The sequence below is a fragment of the Atheta coriaria genome, unplaced genomic scaffold (assembly GCF_025399875.1).
Source record: "Atheta coriaria isolate IRGN ID8LTWV9N9 unplaced genomic scaffold, Caltech_Dcor_3.1 hic_scaffold_2_pilon, whole genome shotgun sequence".
NCBI lineage: Eukaryota > Metazoa > Arthropoda > Insecta > Coleoptera > Staphylinidae > Dalotia > Dalotia coriaria.
The window spans coordinates 3,559,792-3,575,981 of record NW_027045444.1 but is presented as its reverse complement, the minus strand read 5'-3'; the positions used below and the strand labels follow the sequence as shown (position 1 = coordinate 3,575,981).

The 16,190-nt window shown below is 30.6% G+C and overlaps 2 protein-coding genes across 2 annotated transcripts in view; one reads left to right on the top strand and one right to left on the bottom strand.

Annotated features, from left to right (window-relative positions):
• Positions 1 to 1,340: 1,340 nt before the first annotated feature.
• LOC135800600 (uncharacterized) overlaps positions 1,341 to 16,190 on the bottom strand; it is a 31,523-nt gene continuing 16,673 nt past the window's right edge. Inside the window, 3 exon segments of the mRNA XM_065313873.1 lie at positions 1,341 to 2,599; positions 3,508 to 3,735; positions 3,738 to 4,457. Coding sequence (XP_065169945.1) covers positions 1,899 to 2,599; positions 3,508 to 3,735; positions 3,738 to 4,449 — 1,641 coding nt within the window. The 5' untranslated portion in view covers positions 4,450 to 4,457 and the 3' untranslated portion in view covers positions 1,341 to 1,898.
• LOC135803222 (uncharacterized) lies at positions 11,878 to 14,950 on the top strand. Its single transcript, XM_065316805.1, has 6 exons — positions 11,878 to 11,924; positions 11,991 to 12,230; positions 12,292 to 13,017; positions 13,104 to 13,248; positions 14,093 to 14,489; positions 14,618 to 14,950. Exons 1-6 carry the CDS (start codon positions 11,906 to 11,908, stop codon positions 14,891 to 14,893), a joined length of 1,803 nt encoding a protein of 600 aa, XP_065172877.1. The 5' UTR covers positions 11,878 to 11,905; the 3' UTR covers positions 14,894 to 14,950.

Here is a 16,190-nt window from a genome sequence, read left to right as displayed (position 1 = left end):
AGAAATTGCATATGTGTGAGTGTGTCTAATTTCGAGGCAAAATCATATGGTAAAATAGGTTTGTGTTATCCGGATCCCAGAATGTCGAGGAGGCTGAAAACTTTCGCGGGATTTTCGACTGAATTTGAAATATAATTTATTTATTTCTTCTCTTTTTTCCCTCCTTCTCTCTTTTTCTCTTTCTCTCTCTGTGTTTCTGTTTCCTTCTCTCTCTTTTGTGGCCAATTTCGAGCCGAAAATCAATGGAAAAATTGGTTTGATTATACGGATCCCAGAAATGCGAGGAGGCTGAAATATTTCGACTGATGTTCGCTGGAAAAATATAATTTCGAATTTTTTGTGAATTTCGCCGAAAATTTTTAAGATTTCAATGAAAAAATGTGCCAAAAATGCTAACTTTTAAAGGCGTTTTTAGGACGTTTCTAGGCCTTTCAGGATACTAAAATTGATGTCAAACGATAAAGCAACTCTTCTTCTATCAAACAGGTCAAAGAACAACTAAATTGAACCAGAAACAGCTGAGATATAGGGTGTTTTCGAGAGCGTGTTTTGAAGGATTGCAAAAAAAGCAAATTTTCAAAGTAAATTTTAGGGCATTTCTAAGATTTTTAGGGGGTCAAACGGTGTACCAAACGATGAAGCAACTCTTCTTCTACAAAATGAAATACAGAACAGTCAAATCGAAGCAGAAATAGCTGAGATACAAGGTGTTTTCGAGCGCGTGTTTCTAAGAATTTCAAAAAAAAGCAATTTTCAAAAATGATTTAAGGGCATTTCTAGAGCTTTTAGGAAGTCAAAAAATATATCAAACGATGAAGAAACTCTTCTTCTATGAAATAAAATTTAGAACAAGCAGATTTATTCAGAAACATCTGAGATACAGGGTGTTTTTGGACGTGTGTTTCAAAGAATTTCAAAAAAGGACAATTTTCAAAGCAGATTTTAGGGCATTTGTGGACGTTTTAGGTGGTCAAAAGATATATCAAACGATGCAGCAACTCCTCTTCTTTAAAGCAACTTTAGGAACGACAAAATCGAACCAGAAATAACCAAGTTACAGGGTGTTTAATAGAGCATGTTTCAACGATTTTGAAAAAAAGCGGACCTTTAAGGACATATTTTAGCCATTTCTGAGCCCTTTAGAAACCGGAAAAGCGCAACAAATGATGCAGTAACTCTCCCTCTATAAAATGAAAAAAAGATCATCCAAATAAAACAAGAAACAACAGAGATACAGGGTGTTTTCCACATCAACTTTTTAAAATCGTACTAAAACATTGACAGCATCTGTAAGGTCCTTAAAAGGCATTATCAATAAGAAACACATCATCTATCCTCAATTTTAAATTAAATAGTTTATTTCAATCGCACTTAAAACATTATATTACATACAAGACTAAAATAAACCTAACTCTTACGCTTCAAATACACAAATGAAAATAAATACAATGTATATCAGTCGTTTTGTGACTTCCTTTGACTTAAATATCATGCTAAATCCATCATTTTCAAATTTTATCACATAATTAATTACTTACGCTGCTAGAATAAAATACACAGTGGATGATAGGTGGATGTATGGATAATACGTTGCGCTATATACAAATGTAACAAAATGACTAATAAAACAAAATCAAAATCAAAATCATAAAGTATCCTAAGTAAAACATTCGCACAATTTCAAGATGGTGGACATAGTGTGGACAATAATAATGGCAGCTAAATCCTCTCCTCGTGTTAGTTTGAGCACCGTCACTCGATCACATTTATATGAGCTTACAAAATAGTTAAGTACTCCTGCCCCGAGCAATGCCTTAGCTTACTACCCTCGTTACCCTGTGACATCATAATCAACCCCCCTTTACCTAATCTATAATCTCAAATCAATAACACCTCAACTATCGCTTGTTATTGACACTATTCGACGTATCAAAGAACCCCAGCGTCCTCAGGGTATTAGAAACCCTCGCAACCAACGGCTCCTTATACTTCCAGATCGTCGTATCCATCACACTGGTCTTCCTGTATTCCTCACAGCTTTTCTTCAGCGTCTTCACACAATCAGCACGATAATGATGCAGTTGTGCATCCTGTGTTTCTATGGGATAAGACGTGCATGAACTACCCAGACATGAGAGTGGGAAGTGATTATGCAGTGTTAAAACCTTCTCTGTATTATGGAAACATTTCACGTATTGCCCAGGTTTAGTAAAGTTCTTCGCACGGTAAACATGCTGTAACATATGCATGTACTTAGGGACTTCTTTAAACCATCCGTGGTCATGCAGTAAATCATCCAGGAAGTACACATTGCGGACATTATAGGAAGCGCGGTCTTCCTTGTTGATTTTGCGAGACTTCGGCAGGACGACGTCCATTAACTCACGCCATGTGCGCATGTCTTTCGGCATGATCACCTCGTCGATGTCTAGTAGAGCAATGTACTTGTATTCGTACATATGCTTATAGAAACAGTCATTGTATGGGATCAGCTCATTCTGTCGCTTGTTGTTGGTTTTCTTTGTGAGGTACAAGTGTTGGAAGGATGGCACATTGGGCTGACCTCCAGCTAGGGATATAGGAGTAACTTGGACTTTACCTAAAACATAAAAAACATTAATTTAAGAAAACTGTAAAATATTTAGAAAAAATAGCGTTTATCAATAATCAATTTTAATTGCGTATAATTCCTAAACTAATAACTCAAATTTAACTCGCAAAACGTTATTTTGAAGCTTATATAAATACTTTTAATAAAACATTTCAGTCAAAACGATATAATTAAAACTTTTAAAGTTATAAACATTTTAATTTTAAAAAAACACTTAAAACCCGTAAAAATATGACAAATTTTATTATTTAAATCAATTTTAAACAAACTTTTAGGTAAATTTAGATTAAAAAGGTGAATTAGTCAGATAGAGAATTTAATTATCTTCAAAATGAAAGATTTTTAAAAACTCTAAGTTGATTATTATCAGAGTAATTAATAAAATTGCAAAAATGTCGAAAAAATAGTTTTTAACAATATTCAACTTTAATTGCTTATAATTCCTAAACTAAGAACTCAAATTTAACTCGTAAAACGTTATTTTGAAGCTTATATAAATACTTTTAATAAAACATTTCAGTCAAAACGATATAATTAAAACTTTTAAAGTTATAAACATTTTAATTTAAAAAAACACTTAAAACACGTAAAAATATGACAAATTTTATTATTTAAATCAATTTTAAACAAACTTTTAGGTAAATTTAGATTAGAAAGGTGAATTAGTCAGATAGAGAATTTAATTATCTTCAAAATGAAAGATTTTTAAAAACTGTAAGTTGATTATTATCAGAGTTATTAATAAAATTGCAAAAAATGTCGAAAAAATAGTTTTTAACATTATTCAACTTTAATTGCTTATAATTCCTAAACTAATAATTCAAATTTAACTTGTACTACGTTATTAATTTAATGTAAAATGTATAAAAAATCTAAAGCAAGTTAATTTTACTGACCTTCTTGTTCATAATGATCCAAAACTTTGGTGATATTAGGATGTGTTTGTAGTTTATAAAAGAAAACCTTATCAGCCCCAAGAATATTCAACAATTCAATCCATTCAACCAGTCTGACTGATAGATCCTCATGCAGGAAGTCTAATCCTTTGACACAAACAGCAAAATCTTTCTTTACTTCAGGCCGTTCATAAATAACCCTCAAATTATTCGTGGCATTGTCGCATTTTTCTCCACTAGTGAAACACTTGCAGGAATTTGATTTTTGTATCCAATGGGTAAGACACATGCTGTCAAATAAGGTTGGTAGATACCCTGTTTGTAATTACCCCACTTCTTATACCAGATATACTTATATTCAAAGGATTTTGTAATCACGGGTTCCTTCTTCCCTTCGAACCATAACTGACAATAAGTTACTACAGATGGTTCAATTCTATCAATCATCCCCAGTATCCTCACAGTTGGTCCCAGGCGGTTCTGTGCACGTTTATCTAAATAAGCACCATATAATTGAAAAGTCCCATCACTGGTCCTCAACGTTTGCCAGTAGAGATTGTTGAATTCCAGATCGAACATGCTTGGAAACCTTGCGCAGGTTGAATTCATCCCCATTGGTTTATTCTTGTATTTGTTCCAGTAGACGATGGGTAAGGAGGGCATTTTGTTTTGGATCTCTTCGACGAGTTTGTCTTCGGTTAGTGAAGGTGAGCGGTCTATGGATGGGTCCTGGTCGAAGCCCTCGGTGGTGGAGTCGGCGTGGCGTGTGAGTGTGTCGTGGTTTTTCGCGAGGAGGAAGCGTGATGGCAGGTGGGGGACCATGGTCACGTCGATGGTGGTTGTCAGCTGCTCGATGATCATCAGGCAGCTGATGAGGAACACGGCCAGGAGGAGGATTTTTGTTATCCAGCGCCCGCCGAGGTTTTTACAGAGTGGAAACATAGTGTAATCTGAAAAAATAGAGAAAAATTAGTTTAAGGGTGAATTTTAGGGGTTTAGAAGTGAATTTTGAGTTAATTTAGGAGGTGATTATATAGAGAATTTAATTATCTTTAAAATGCGGCGTTTTTGAAGACTGTAAGTTGATTATAATTAAGGTAATTAAGAAAATTGTAAAATATGTCGAAAAAATAGTTTTTATCAACATACAACTTTAACTGCGCATAATTCCTAAACTAATAAGTAAAATTTAACTTGGAATACGTCATTCTAAAGCTTATTTAATTACTTTTAATAATACCTTTAAATCAAATTGTTTCAACAAAAACTTTAAAAGTTATAAACATTTTAATATAAAACCAATTTTAAACAAAATTTTAGGTAAATTTAGATTAAAAAGGTGAATTAATCAGATAGAGAATTTAATTATCTTCAAAATGAACAATTTTTAAAGACTGTAACTTGATTATTATCAGAGTAATTAATAAAATTGCAAAAAATGTCGAAAAAATAGTTTTTAACAATATTCAACTTTAATTGCTTATAATTCCTAAACTAATAATTAAATTTTAACTTGTGATACGTCATTTTAAACCTTACTTAATTATCTTTAATAAAACATTTAAACAAAAACATTTCAACAAAAACGTTAAAAGTTATAAACATTTTAATCTAAAAAAACACGCAAAACACTTAAAAAATACCAAAAACTTTATATTTAAAACCAATTTTAAGCCATGTTTCAAAATCTTTTTAGAAGCTTTAAGCAACAAAACCAAAATCCACGTTAATCATCTTCACAACACCGTGAAGAGTTTTCGATTACCACAAGTCATGCTTGCGTAACACTCGAAAACGATTTGATACATTTTTCATGTTTTAACTTCTTTTTGTAATAATTTTAGCTTTTTTTCTTAACATAACCTCAAATTTTATAATTTTCTTAAGTTTATAGCCGTTTTTTCAATGATTTTGTCCGTTTTTAACCAAATTACTACAAAATAACCTCAAACTTAACCTTTTCAACTTAATAACATAATTGTTTAATAAATTATTGAAAATCTCTTCATTTTACGCAAAAATATTACAAAAAAACTTACCGTACATATAATTATTATTATATTTTGTTTCTAAATCTTAATTATTCCTGTCTGTAATTATACTCACTTTAATTCATCAAATTATAACCAAATCCATGCGTTAACTGTACTAAATTAAAGTGTAGATAATTATTATAAGTGTGGAAGTTGTGAATGTTTTGAAAATCACGTCCGCTCTAGCAATTAAGCGCGATTGAACTGCTTTAAAATAATCGATGCGCTATTTATTCGCGAAACGGCATGAAAAATGTCTAAACTAAAGTGTGCCGTGGCACTCTAAAACTGCATTCTGCAGATAAACTTACTTGTGTAATTGTGAAAAACATACTTGAATACTTTTCGCCCGTGTATTATCTCCGCACAAATACCATCCACATTTTAGGTTCTACTTTCATACAATTTTAAAATTTTTAAATAAATATTATGAACGTTAGTTTTCGCTGAGAATTTAAATGCTATATAAAAATTTAAAATTTTTTAATATAGGCAACCTAATATACATATAAATTAAGAAAACCATTTATATTTCATGTTTTTGCAATTTTTTTGTGATTTACTTGTTTGTTTAATGCACAAAATCACCAAATTATTAATAAACGTAGAAAATATAAATAAAATTTGATATTTTTGATTTTTTACGTGTTTACACACAGAAATAACCTTAAAATGTCAAATTTTCACTGTTTTGGCTTATATTAACAATAAATAACCTCAAAATGACACATAACCTCTTTATATTTCGTTTAATCACTAATTGATAACATATTTCTTACAAAACACAATATCAAATTATTAATTTAAGGTTATATTGCAAGAAAAGTATAAATTTGAGGTTATTCCACGCAGAAACAGTAAAATTTTGTTCAAATGCAAAAAAAAATATGAAACAACTTAAATTTTAGGTTATTTCAAGAAAAAATACTTAAATTACCTAAAAATGAGTTAAAACTTGGTTATTTTTACCTTTTTCAAATTTCCACACTCATTTATACACGAAAATAACCTTAAAATACTAAATTTTCACTGTTTTAGCAAACATTAACTCAAAATAACCTCAAAATAACACATAACCTCTTCATATTACATAGTATCAATAATTTATAACATACTAAACCTCAAACACTATATAATATTAATTATTTAAGGTTATATTATGTTGAAAAGCATAAATTTGAGGTTATTTCATGAAAAAACACTAAAATTTTGTTAAAAAAAACAAAAAAAATTCCTAAAAACTTTAATTTTATGGTTATATTAATCAAAACCTGTCATAAATAAAACAAAACTATCAAATTTTAAGAAAATTCATGAAAAAACACTAAAATTACGCCAAAAACAAGCAAAAACTCCAAAAACATTCCAAAAATTTGCAACATTTCTCTTACATTTAACGTAATAAACAATTCTACGATCATAAACATTAAATTATTATGAATATTCTAAAACGTGTGTAATTGTTCCGTTGATATCCAAATGACTACTCAAAACAATAAAATTTTACGATATATGCAACCCAACACACAAATAAATCAAGCCTGAAACCCGAGCAATAACTAGTTACGCTAAAATCGTTTGTGGAGTAGAGCAGATGTAATAAACCCGATCGTTTTTAATTGAAAACAATCACGCAAACTGGCACGCTCGCGCTGGCAATTAACACTCGCCTGAAATGTAATTAAATCATGACAGTAGTCCACCCAGATTACACAAACACTACGCATAACTATACAAAGTATACAAAGTGTTCCTATAATTAATACACAATAAATGCATGAATAAATGAATTAATTCTTTAAACACAGCATGATGAATGAATACAAAGTATTGTTTCACGATGCGGCTGATGCACATGCGCAACTAGTTCACACCGGTGATTAATCAATTTCTTTTATATCACTGCACGCATTTTTACCTTCTGAAAGCAGTCAAAATTGAGGTTATGACAGATTCGAGCAACGCACAAGTCAATTACACTCGTCACAAGCAGGAAAATTGTATTATTTCACACACAAGTTGACAGTTGACACGTATTCAACACACTGTGACTTAAGTTAACTTAAGTTAAGTTAAGTTGAAGTGACTTAAGCCACAGTGACTGCACGAGTTAAGTAAGTATATCAAAGCAATTGAATTATCGGTCAAGTATGTTGTGTGTTGTATGCTGAATAGACGAATTGTTCGAATTGATGCGGCGGCGGCCATCTTGGCATGGCAGCGAGTGAACAACCTTGTCGCGCGTCAATTATGATCAATTATTCCAGGCACAGGCACAGTGGAAATAAAGAAGAAAATAAATAATAAGCGCGTGATTGCGCAATTTTTCGATTTGATTGCGACGCGACGCGCGCGAAAAAGTGACATTGAAGTTAGGTGCGCGCTCGTTAAATATGGCGGCGGCGTGCGTGCGCATGCGACGCATACTAATTGAGTTATTTATTTGAAATCGAATTTTGTGTGCGCGCGGCTAATGATGGAAGGCAAAAGTGGTCAACGTAAACACATGTGTAATTGGAAAGAAGAACAAGGTGGCTATTATCGGACGACCTTGAGGTTACGTTTTCGGAAATTGGAATTGCATGCTACATTTAAATTGAATTTCGAGAACAGTTTAGAGTTAAAATATAAAAAAAAAAGACAAAAATAGAAAATAATGATTCTTTTCTTTTTATATCTGGATTAATCATTAATTTAGAACAGACTGTGTTTGAAATATGATAGCAAGTTATAAATTTAAGGTTATATTTTCAGGAAAAGTCTAAATTTGAGGTTATTTTAAGAAAAACTGCTTAAATTGCCTCAAAAATAAGTAGAAATTTTGTTATTTTTACCTTTTTTACTTTTGCACATCAATTTACACATGAAACTAACCTTAAAATACAAAATTTTTATTTTTTAGCGTACATTAACAGAAAACAACCTCAAAATGACACATAACCTCTTTATCCCTACTAATATTAAAAATGCGAAAGTCCTGATGTTTGTTACACTTTCACGCAAAAACAACTTAACCGATCATCATGAAAATTTTTACACATATTCTTAGTGGTCCCCGAATGGTTGGTTATAGGCTACTTTTTATTTAATAAAAAAAATTATTTTTGAAATAAAATAAAGAACTTGTTTAGCCAATAATACCTCTACATCTGGCTATTTGACTACTTTAACGCCATCTAGCATTCCAGCAATGAAGCTCAAACCTAAGTACTATAGTACCATCACACTGTATTATCACACTGTATTACCGACAGCTACGTCAACATCAAATCCAATTGACTACACTATGGAGACTGTACACTATACTTCCATAGACTATACTTTCAGCCATTTTAAACTTCCCGCCATTCTACTTCATTGTTACTTCTTCTGTGACTACAGACGCGTACGGAAGCAACTTCATTATTTTAGATATTCGCGAGCGAAGCCAAGGGTTAATGCTAGTTATAACATATAGCATCTCGAACACAATATAATATTAATTATTTCAGATTATATTGTTAAAAACGTCCAAATTTAAGGTTATTACTGACTTTTTCTTGAAATAACCTCAAATTTTGTGACTTTACATCTTTTTGACAGTTTTCCTTTGCAATAACTATAAAATTTAAGTCATTTCAAACTTTTTTCGCCTTTTAAACAAAATTTTCACATTTTTTCATGAAATAACCTCAAATTTTTACTATTTTCGTTAATATAACCTTAAAATTATATGTTTGAAGGGAAGTATATCATAAATTAATGATAAAACGAAATAAAACAGTTTATATGTTATTTTGCGCTTATTTTTAACGGAAAATCAACTACTTTAAGGTTATATCTATGTCAAATTGTGTTTGAAGTATCAATAAAGCTAAAATAACAACTTTTATTTATAATTTACACATTGAATCATAATCAATCACTTGTAAACTTGCAACCTTCGTGTGCAATAAGCAAACAAGTACATCACGACTTGTTTAAACAATTACCGCCGCACGCCAACGAGTTATTTATTTATACGTTCAATATTCAAAACTATTACATTGAAGATGCGCGATGAAGGATGTTGATTCAAGATGGCGGCCGGCGCAGTCACGGAAATCCTCGCCAATTAGCACCGATAAACACATATCGGATGATATCATCTACGGATGATACGCTCGGCTGCACGCTCGCGTTCGTAATTACCCGCTTCACAGTAAATTGCGAATGGCCGGCCGAGGCGGCATGCAAATTATCGACGAAAAACAAATAAACACATACGTTACGCAATCCGCAGTTGGTAAATTGGGCAATTTGATTAATTCTGGCTTTTCTTTTGTGTGTAACCTGTGTGCAATCCGCAATTTTCTCTTCTCTTCTATGTTAGAAATAAACAAACAACAAATTACCGGCACGACGATTGAAAATGAATGATGTATGTGTTAATAAACTTTATATTTACGAGTTTATGGAATGCCGTGACGAATCGCGCGTGTATTGTTATAGTCGAAATCACGACATAAGTGTGGTTACTTTACAGCCAAATTAATGCTGCTATTGTTACATATTTGGGAGTGAATTTAACGCATTGGTAGAATTTTTGGAATGGTTTTGTAATGATTTTGCCAAAGATTAAGCTAAATTTTCAAGGTTTTCATTAATTTTTGACGTAATTTGATCATATTTTAATGAAATACAAATACGAATATAATAAATACAATATATAATAAAAGTTTTAACATGTTTTTGATGAAATTTTAGTTTTTAACCTAAAATTTAATGCTTTGAAAGATTTTTGACAGCTGTCATATGCTATAACCTTAAAATTCATCTTATCACATCCAATTTTACAAATTTTTAATTTAATTTCAGCGCTTTTATCCTCAAAATTTGATTTTTAACCTCAAAAATAATTTATTTAGTGTTTATAACGCCTGTCATGAATTTTGACATCCGGTAATATAAAATATAACCTTAAATTATGTTCAAGTATCATTGCTTTGGGTTTTTAAGTATTTTAACTCGAAAAATTGATAAAAATATCAAAATTTCGGCGAAATTTGAGCAGTTTTTCTTGAAATAACCTAAAATTTAATGTTTTGACATGTGTTTGACAGCTGGCTTATGACTTATAACCCTAAAATTCAACTTTTTAGACACTTTTTCAGCGTTTTTTCTTCCAATTTTCCTTTTTTAGTCGAAATCACGACTATTGTTACATATTTGGGAATGGATTTAACGCATTGGTAGAATTTCAGAAATGGTTTTGTAATGATTTTGCCAAAAATTAAGAAAAATTCAAGGTTTTCATTGGAGTTTGATGAAATTTGAGCATTTTTTAATTAAATATCGTAAAATTTAAAAGTTTTGACATATTTTTGACAGTTTTCTATGTTATAACAAGAAAATTTAAGTTTTTTTAAAATATTTTTGATTGTTTTTGAACAAGATTTTAAATTTTTAGAAACTTTTTATAAAAAAACGAGGAAAAATCGTTTTTTTACATTTCTGGTTACAACAATTTATGATTTATTTGTTTGTTTATTCCATAAAACTACCCATTAATTGATGTACGTGTAGAATAAACATAAAACTTGTTATTTCAGCTTTATTACTACTTCAAACACAATTTGACATAGAAATAACCTCAAAATAGCAAATTTTCCGTTAAAAACAACCGCAAAATAAGACATAAACTGTTTATATTTGGTTTTATGATTAGTTTATGATATACTTCCTTTCTAACACAATATCAAATTATTATTTTAAGGTTATATTAACGTCAAAGTATAAATTTAAGATTATTTCTCGAAAAAAATGTGAGATTTTTGTTAAAAAGCTGAAAAAGTATGAAATAACTTAAATTTTATAGTTATTTCATAAGAAAACTGTCAAAAACATGTTAGTATCACAAAATTTGAGGTTATTTCAAAGAAAAAAGCTAAAATCATTGCAAAACAAGTATAAAGATTAAAAATTTAGCAAATTTTACCTTATTTTGAACAGAAACACAAAAATAACCAAAAAATTGTTTCCTTGCATTTGTTATTGAAACTATTTGTAATTTACTTGTTTGTTTAATGCATAAAATGACTAATCAATCAATAAACGTGTAAAATAAACATAAAATATATTATTTTTACCTTTTTTCCTGTTCCACACACATTTGCACACAAAAATTAACCTCAAAACACAAAATATTCACTGTTTGCATGTACATCAACTAAAAATAACCTCAAAATGACACATAGACTACTCTTATTACACTTTATCACTAATTTATATCAGAATATCATATTCCCACCGCCCATCAACCACAATATCAATTTACTCTTTAATCTAAACAACAAAAAACCCAGTTTAGTCATTTTATTGTATTATTACTCAGTGTAAACATCAAAATGTTACTTAAAACATTAAGTAAGTAAAAACAATTATTATTTTTATTATTTTAAAACTTTATATGCATTAAAAACATTCCATCAGTGATTTTAGCAATTTTCTACTTAAAACCTACAAAATCCGCTATCCGTACATGGATAGGCGGAAACGACGCCATTTTAAAAACACCCGAAGAAAATTGCAGAGGCTTACAACTCCCAGATCACTATCAAGCTGTTATTTTATTATCATCGCAAACAATTCATGAATTAATCCTACCATCAACAGGCGCCATTGCTTTACAAGATGGCGCACGTCTAACCTTCGATATACGAGACAAATCATGTAAATATAACCTCAAAATACAAAAAACATAACCTTATTACTATTATTATTATTCCCATAGGTTCACAAATAAAACTCATAAAAACCAACGAAAATCGTCCGGAAAACTGGAATAACCTCAACAATCGTGCTATTCCCTACCTAGACCGCCTGCCATGTCAATGGGACGCCATCTTGATTCCACAAACAGACATAATCGGCATCATATCCGTACCTGAACTCAACGTGAAATCATTAAAACTATTCAATCGAGAATTAACAGTAAACGAGAAAGATTTGCATCTTTTTGGTGCTAATATCAATCCTGATAACACATGTGACCGCACAACATGCGTCTGTCAAAAACACTCACTTGTAGATGATAGAGATTTGTGTACAAGATTAAATCAAACACAAAACGATGATAATGTGTATAATGAAGAATATCCAAATGATAAGGAAGATAAAATTAAAACATATACAGAGGAAATGTACGATGACATCTACTGTGAAAACCCGACGATTGTATGGCGTAACTGTCGGAGAATATGCGGAGCGTCGATTATTTTAACAGGAAAGAGTGATTTTTTAATTAAGAAGATTGAATCACTTTTGAAAGATGAAGGAAACAATGGTGATATTGATTATTATTATGGGTTGGTTAATATGGCTGGGCCCAAACCCTATGGGCAGTTTGTTATTGTGGATAAGATGGTGGAGAGTGGGGGGAGGTACACACAAGGTGTTGTTGAAAAATTAAAGAATATGTTGAACAAGGTGGAAATCGATTCTAATGTTTATTATAATAGTAAGTTACGAAAAAATTGAAATAATAATAATTAATGTTTTTTTAAGGTTTTTATGAATTAGTTTGAGGTTTGTTTATGTTTTTAGTTATTACTTCGGGGGAACCGATTGTTTTTCGTACTTTTGCTAATTCTGGAGGGGCGATGGTGTTGATTACGTTCGCGTTGACTGTTTTGGTATTCCTGGGGATTTATATGGTGTTTATGACACCTGTTAAGGATTTTGAAATCAGGTAATGAAGAATATAACCATAAATTATCTTTAAGTATCATTATTTTTGGATTTTTAAGTATTTTACGTTAGAAAATTAAAAAATTGCTCAAAATATTCAACGATTTTAAAAGTTTTGAGGATATTTTCATGACATAACCTAAAATTTAATATTTTGACATGTTTTTGACAGCTGTTATTTGCTATAACCTTAAAATTCAGCCATTTTTATAATTTTCTACTAATTTTCAATCGAATTTTAACATTTTTACTTGATAAAACTTCAAAGTTGAGTTTTTTAAAGGTTTTGGCGTAGGAAACTTAAAAATTTATAGATTTTTAACTTGTTTTTGATGAAATTTTGGCCTTTAAACTAAAATTTAATGCTTTGACATGTTTTTGACAGTTGTCAATGACAAAAACCATAAAAATCAAGTTTCTACTAGTTTTTTCAATGTTTTTAATCAAATTTTAATATTTTTCATCAAATAACCTCAAATATAATGTTTTTGACAGCTGTCATACATTATAACCTTAAAAAACAACTTTTTACATACTTTTCTATGTTTTCTTAAACAAATTTTGAAATTTTTACACGGTATAACCTAAAATTTAATGTTTTCACATGTTTTTGATAGCTGCCATATGCTATAACCACAAAAATCGCCTTTTTATACAGTTTTCAATGATTTTTACATCAAATTTTAATATTTTTCCATCAAATAACTTCAAGTATATGTTTTTGACAGCTGTCATATATTATAACCTTAAAAATCAACTTTTTACATACTTTTCCATAGTTTCTTATCAAAATTTAAATATTTTCCCCAAAATAACCTCAAATTTATATTTTTTGTTAATTCCAGAAATTTCCGCTTGAACCCAGCGAATTTCCGCCCATTCATTTTCGCGCGTTTCGACAACGCTGGAGACGCAAGCGATGCCGAAGACGACGACGCCGCCATTTTACGACAGAGCCGCGGGCGCGTTGACATTTCGTTTACACCAACCACAAACTCAAACACCAACACAACCACAACGATGAGTTTACAATCATCGGTATTATCAGCAAGCGCGGCAGCTTCCTCGTCCGAATCCGATAATGCCAACGTCGTGCGCGGCGAAGGCGCGTCGTTAGAAAGGCGCGATTGCGCCTTCGATAATCCACTCTACGGACAAATGGACGACGACCCAACAACCACGACACCATCCTCATCCACACAAACTCAATCTTTGGACGCAGAAAGGAAAGTCAAAACAAAGGTATGCGCACTTGCACCCAAAGAATTGAATTACGAGTAGGTACACTTTGTGATCAATTTGTAGCAATTCAATATGGCGGATGTTTAAACTTCAATTGTGTTGTGTTTGACTTCCTCATTTGTTTACAGAAGGGAAAGAAAGGTACGAGTAGAAAGCATAGTCACGCATTCGAACAATTGCTGCGTGACGAAGTGGATGACGATGGAGAGAAAGACGATCAAGAGATGAGCGATTTACATGAACGAATGCAAGGCACGGAATATGAAGATGAAGAAGAACAGAAAACACAAAAGGAAGGTGAAATATTGGAAGAAGAAGTAACTGGAGTAGATCCACGAGAAGAAATGTTACGGATTATTGAGGAGAATATGCAACAAGTTAATTTACTCGATGAGCAATTATAATTTAACTTAAAATTTTGTTTTTAAAAGGTCTCAAATTAAAGGAAATGTCAAAATTTATTGATTTTAATATTGATTCTATAAGATGACTTGGTAAATATTAATTTTTTTAAAATTTTCAAAGTTTTTTCGAAGTTTTAACATGTTTTTGATGATATTTTAACTTTTAACCTCAAATTTTAGTATTTGACATATTTTTGACAGCTGTCATATGATATAACCTTAAAATTCACCTTTCCACATCCAATTTCATAAGTTTTAATCTCAAAATTCAATTTTTAACCTGAAATTTCTATCTTTTTATTGATTTTTCGACAGTTCATAAGAAAAACCAGCGCAAAAAATTTATTTAGTGTTTATGACGCCTGTCATGGTTTTTGACATCCGGTAATATAAAATATAACCTTAAATTCTCTTCAAATATTATTGTTTTTGGGTTATTAAGTATATTAACTCGAAAAATTGATAAAAATGTCAAAATGTCAATGAAATTTGAGCAGTTTTTCTTGAAATAACCTAAAAATTAATGTTTTGACGTGATTTTGAAAGCTGTCATATGCTGTAACCTTCAAATTCACCTTATCACATCCTATTCTACAAGTGTTTAATCTTTTTCAGCATTTTTTTCTTCAAAATAACCTCAAATTTACATTTTTAAGCTAAATTTTCATTCTTTTTCTTCATTTTTCATCAATTCAATAAAAAATCAACAAATTTATCAATATAACCCATCTACCATTTTCAAAACAAGTTTTATTCAAGTTAAATCAATTTAAACAACTATTACCTTCACAACAAATCAATCATAACCTCAAATTCCAGCTCCTACATATGTTAAGTTAAGCTAAAATCCTACAGATGTCAATTTTTTATTAATATCAACATTAATCCTAGTAGAAAGTAACATTAAAAATGATTATAACTGGTAAATAATAAAAAAATTGTCATTCATTAGCATACAGCTAACGAAAGTAACAAATATCGCGACGCATCTCCGCCACCAAAACACAAACTTTCTTCTCTTAAATATTAACAACCAGATATATTACACTTCCGTGAGTATACCAGTAAAGTAATAACATTTAGTATTTAGTGTTTATCCGTTTATATGTTTATTTGCATCCTAATAGCACAATTTTATTAATTAGAAATTCGAACCTAACTTTTATTCTTCTGTAATTTTTACTACAGTGGAATCCCGATAATCCGACAATCACTTTGCATAATAGAATCAGGAGTTTATTTATTATAATATTGGAATCAAGTGGAAAATTATTTAATACTAGCTTTAACCCTTGAC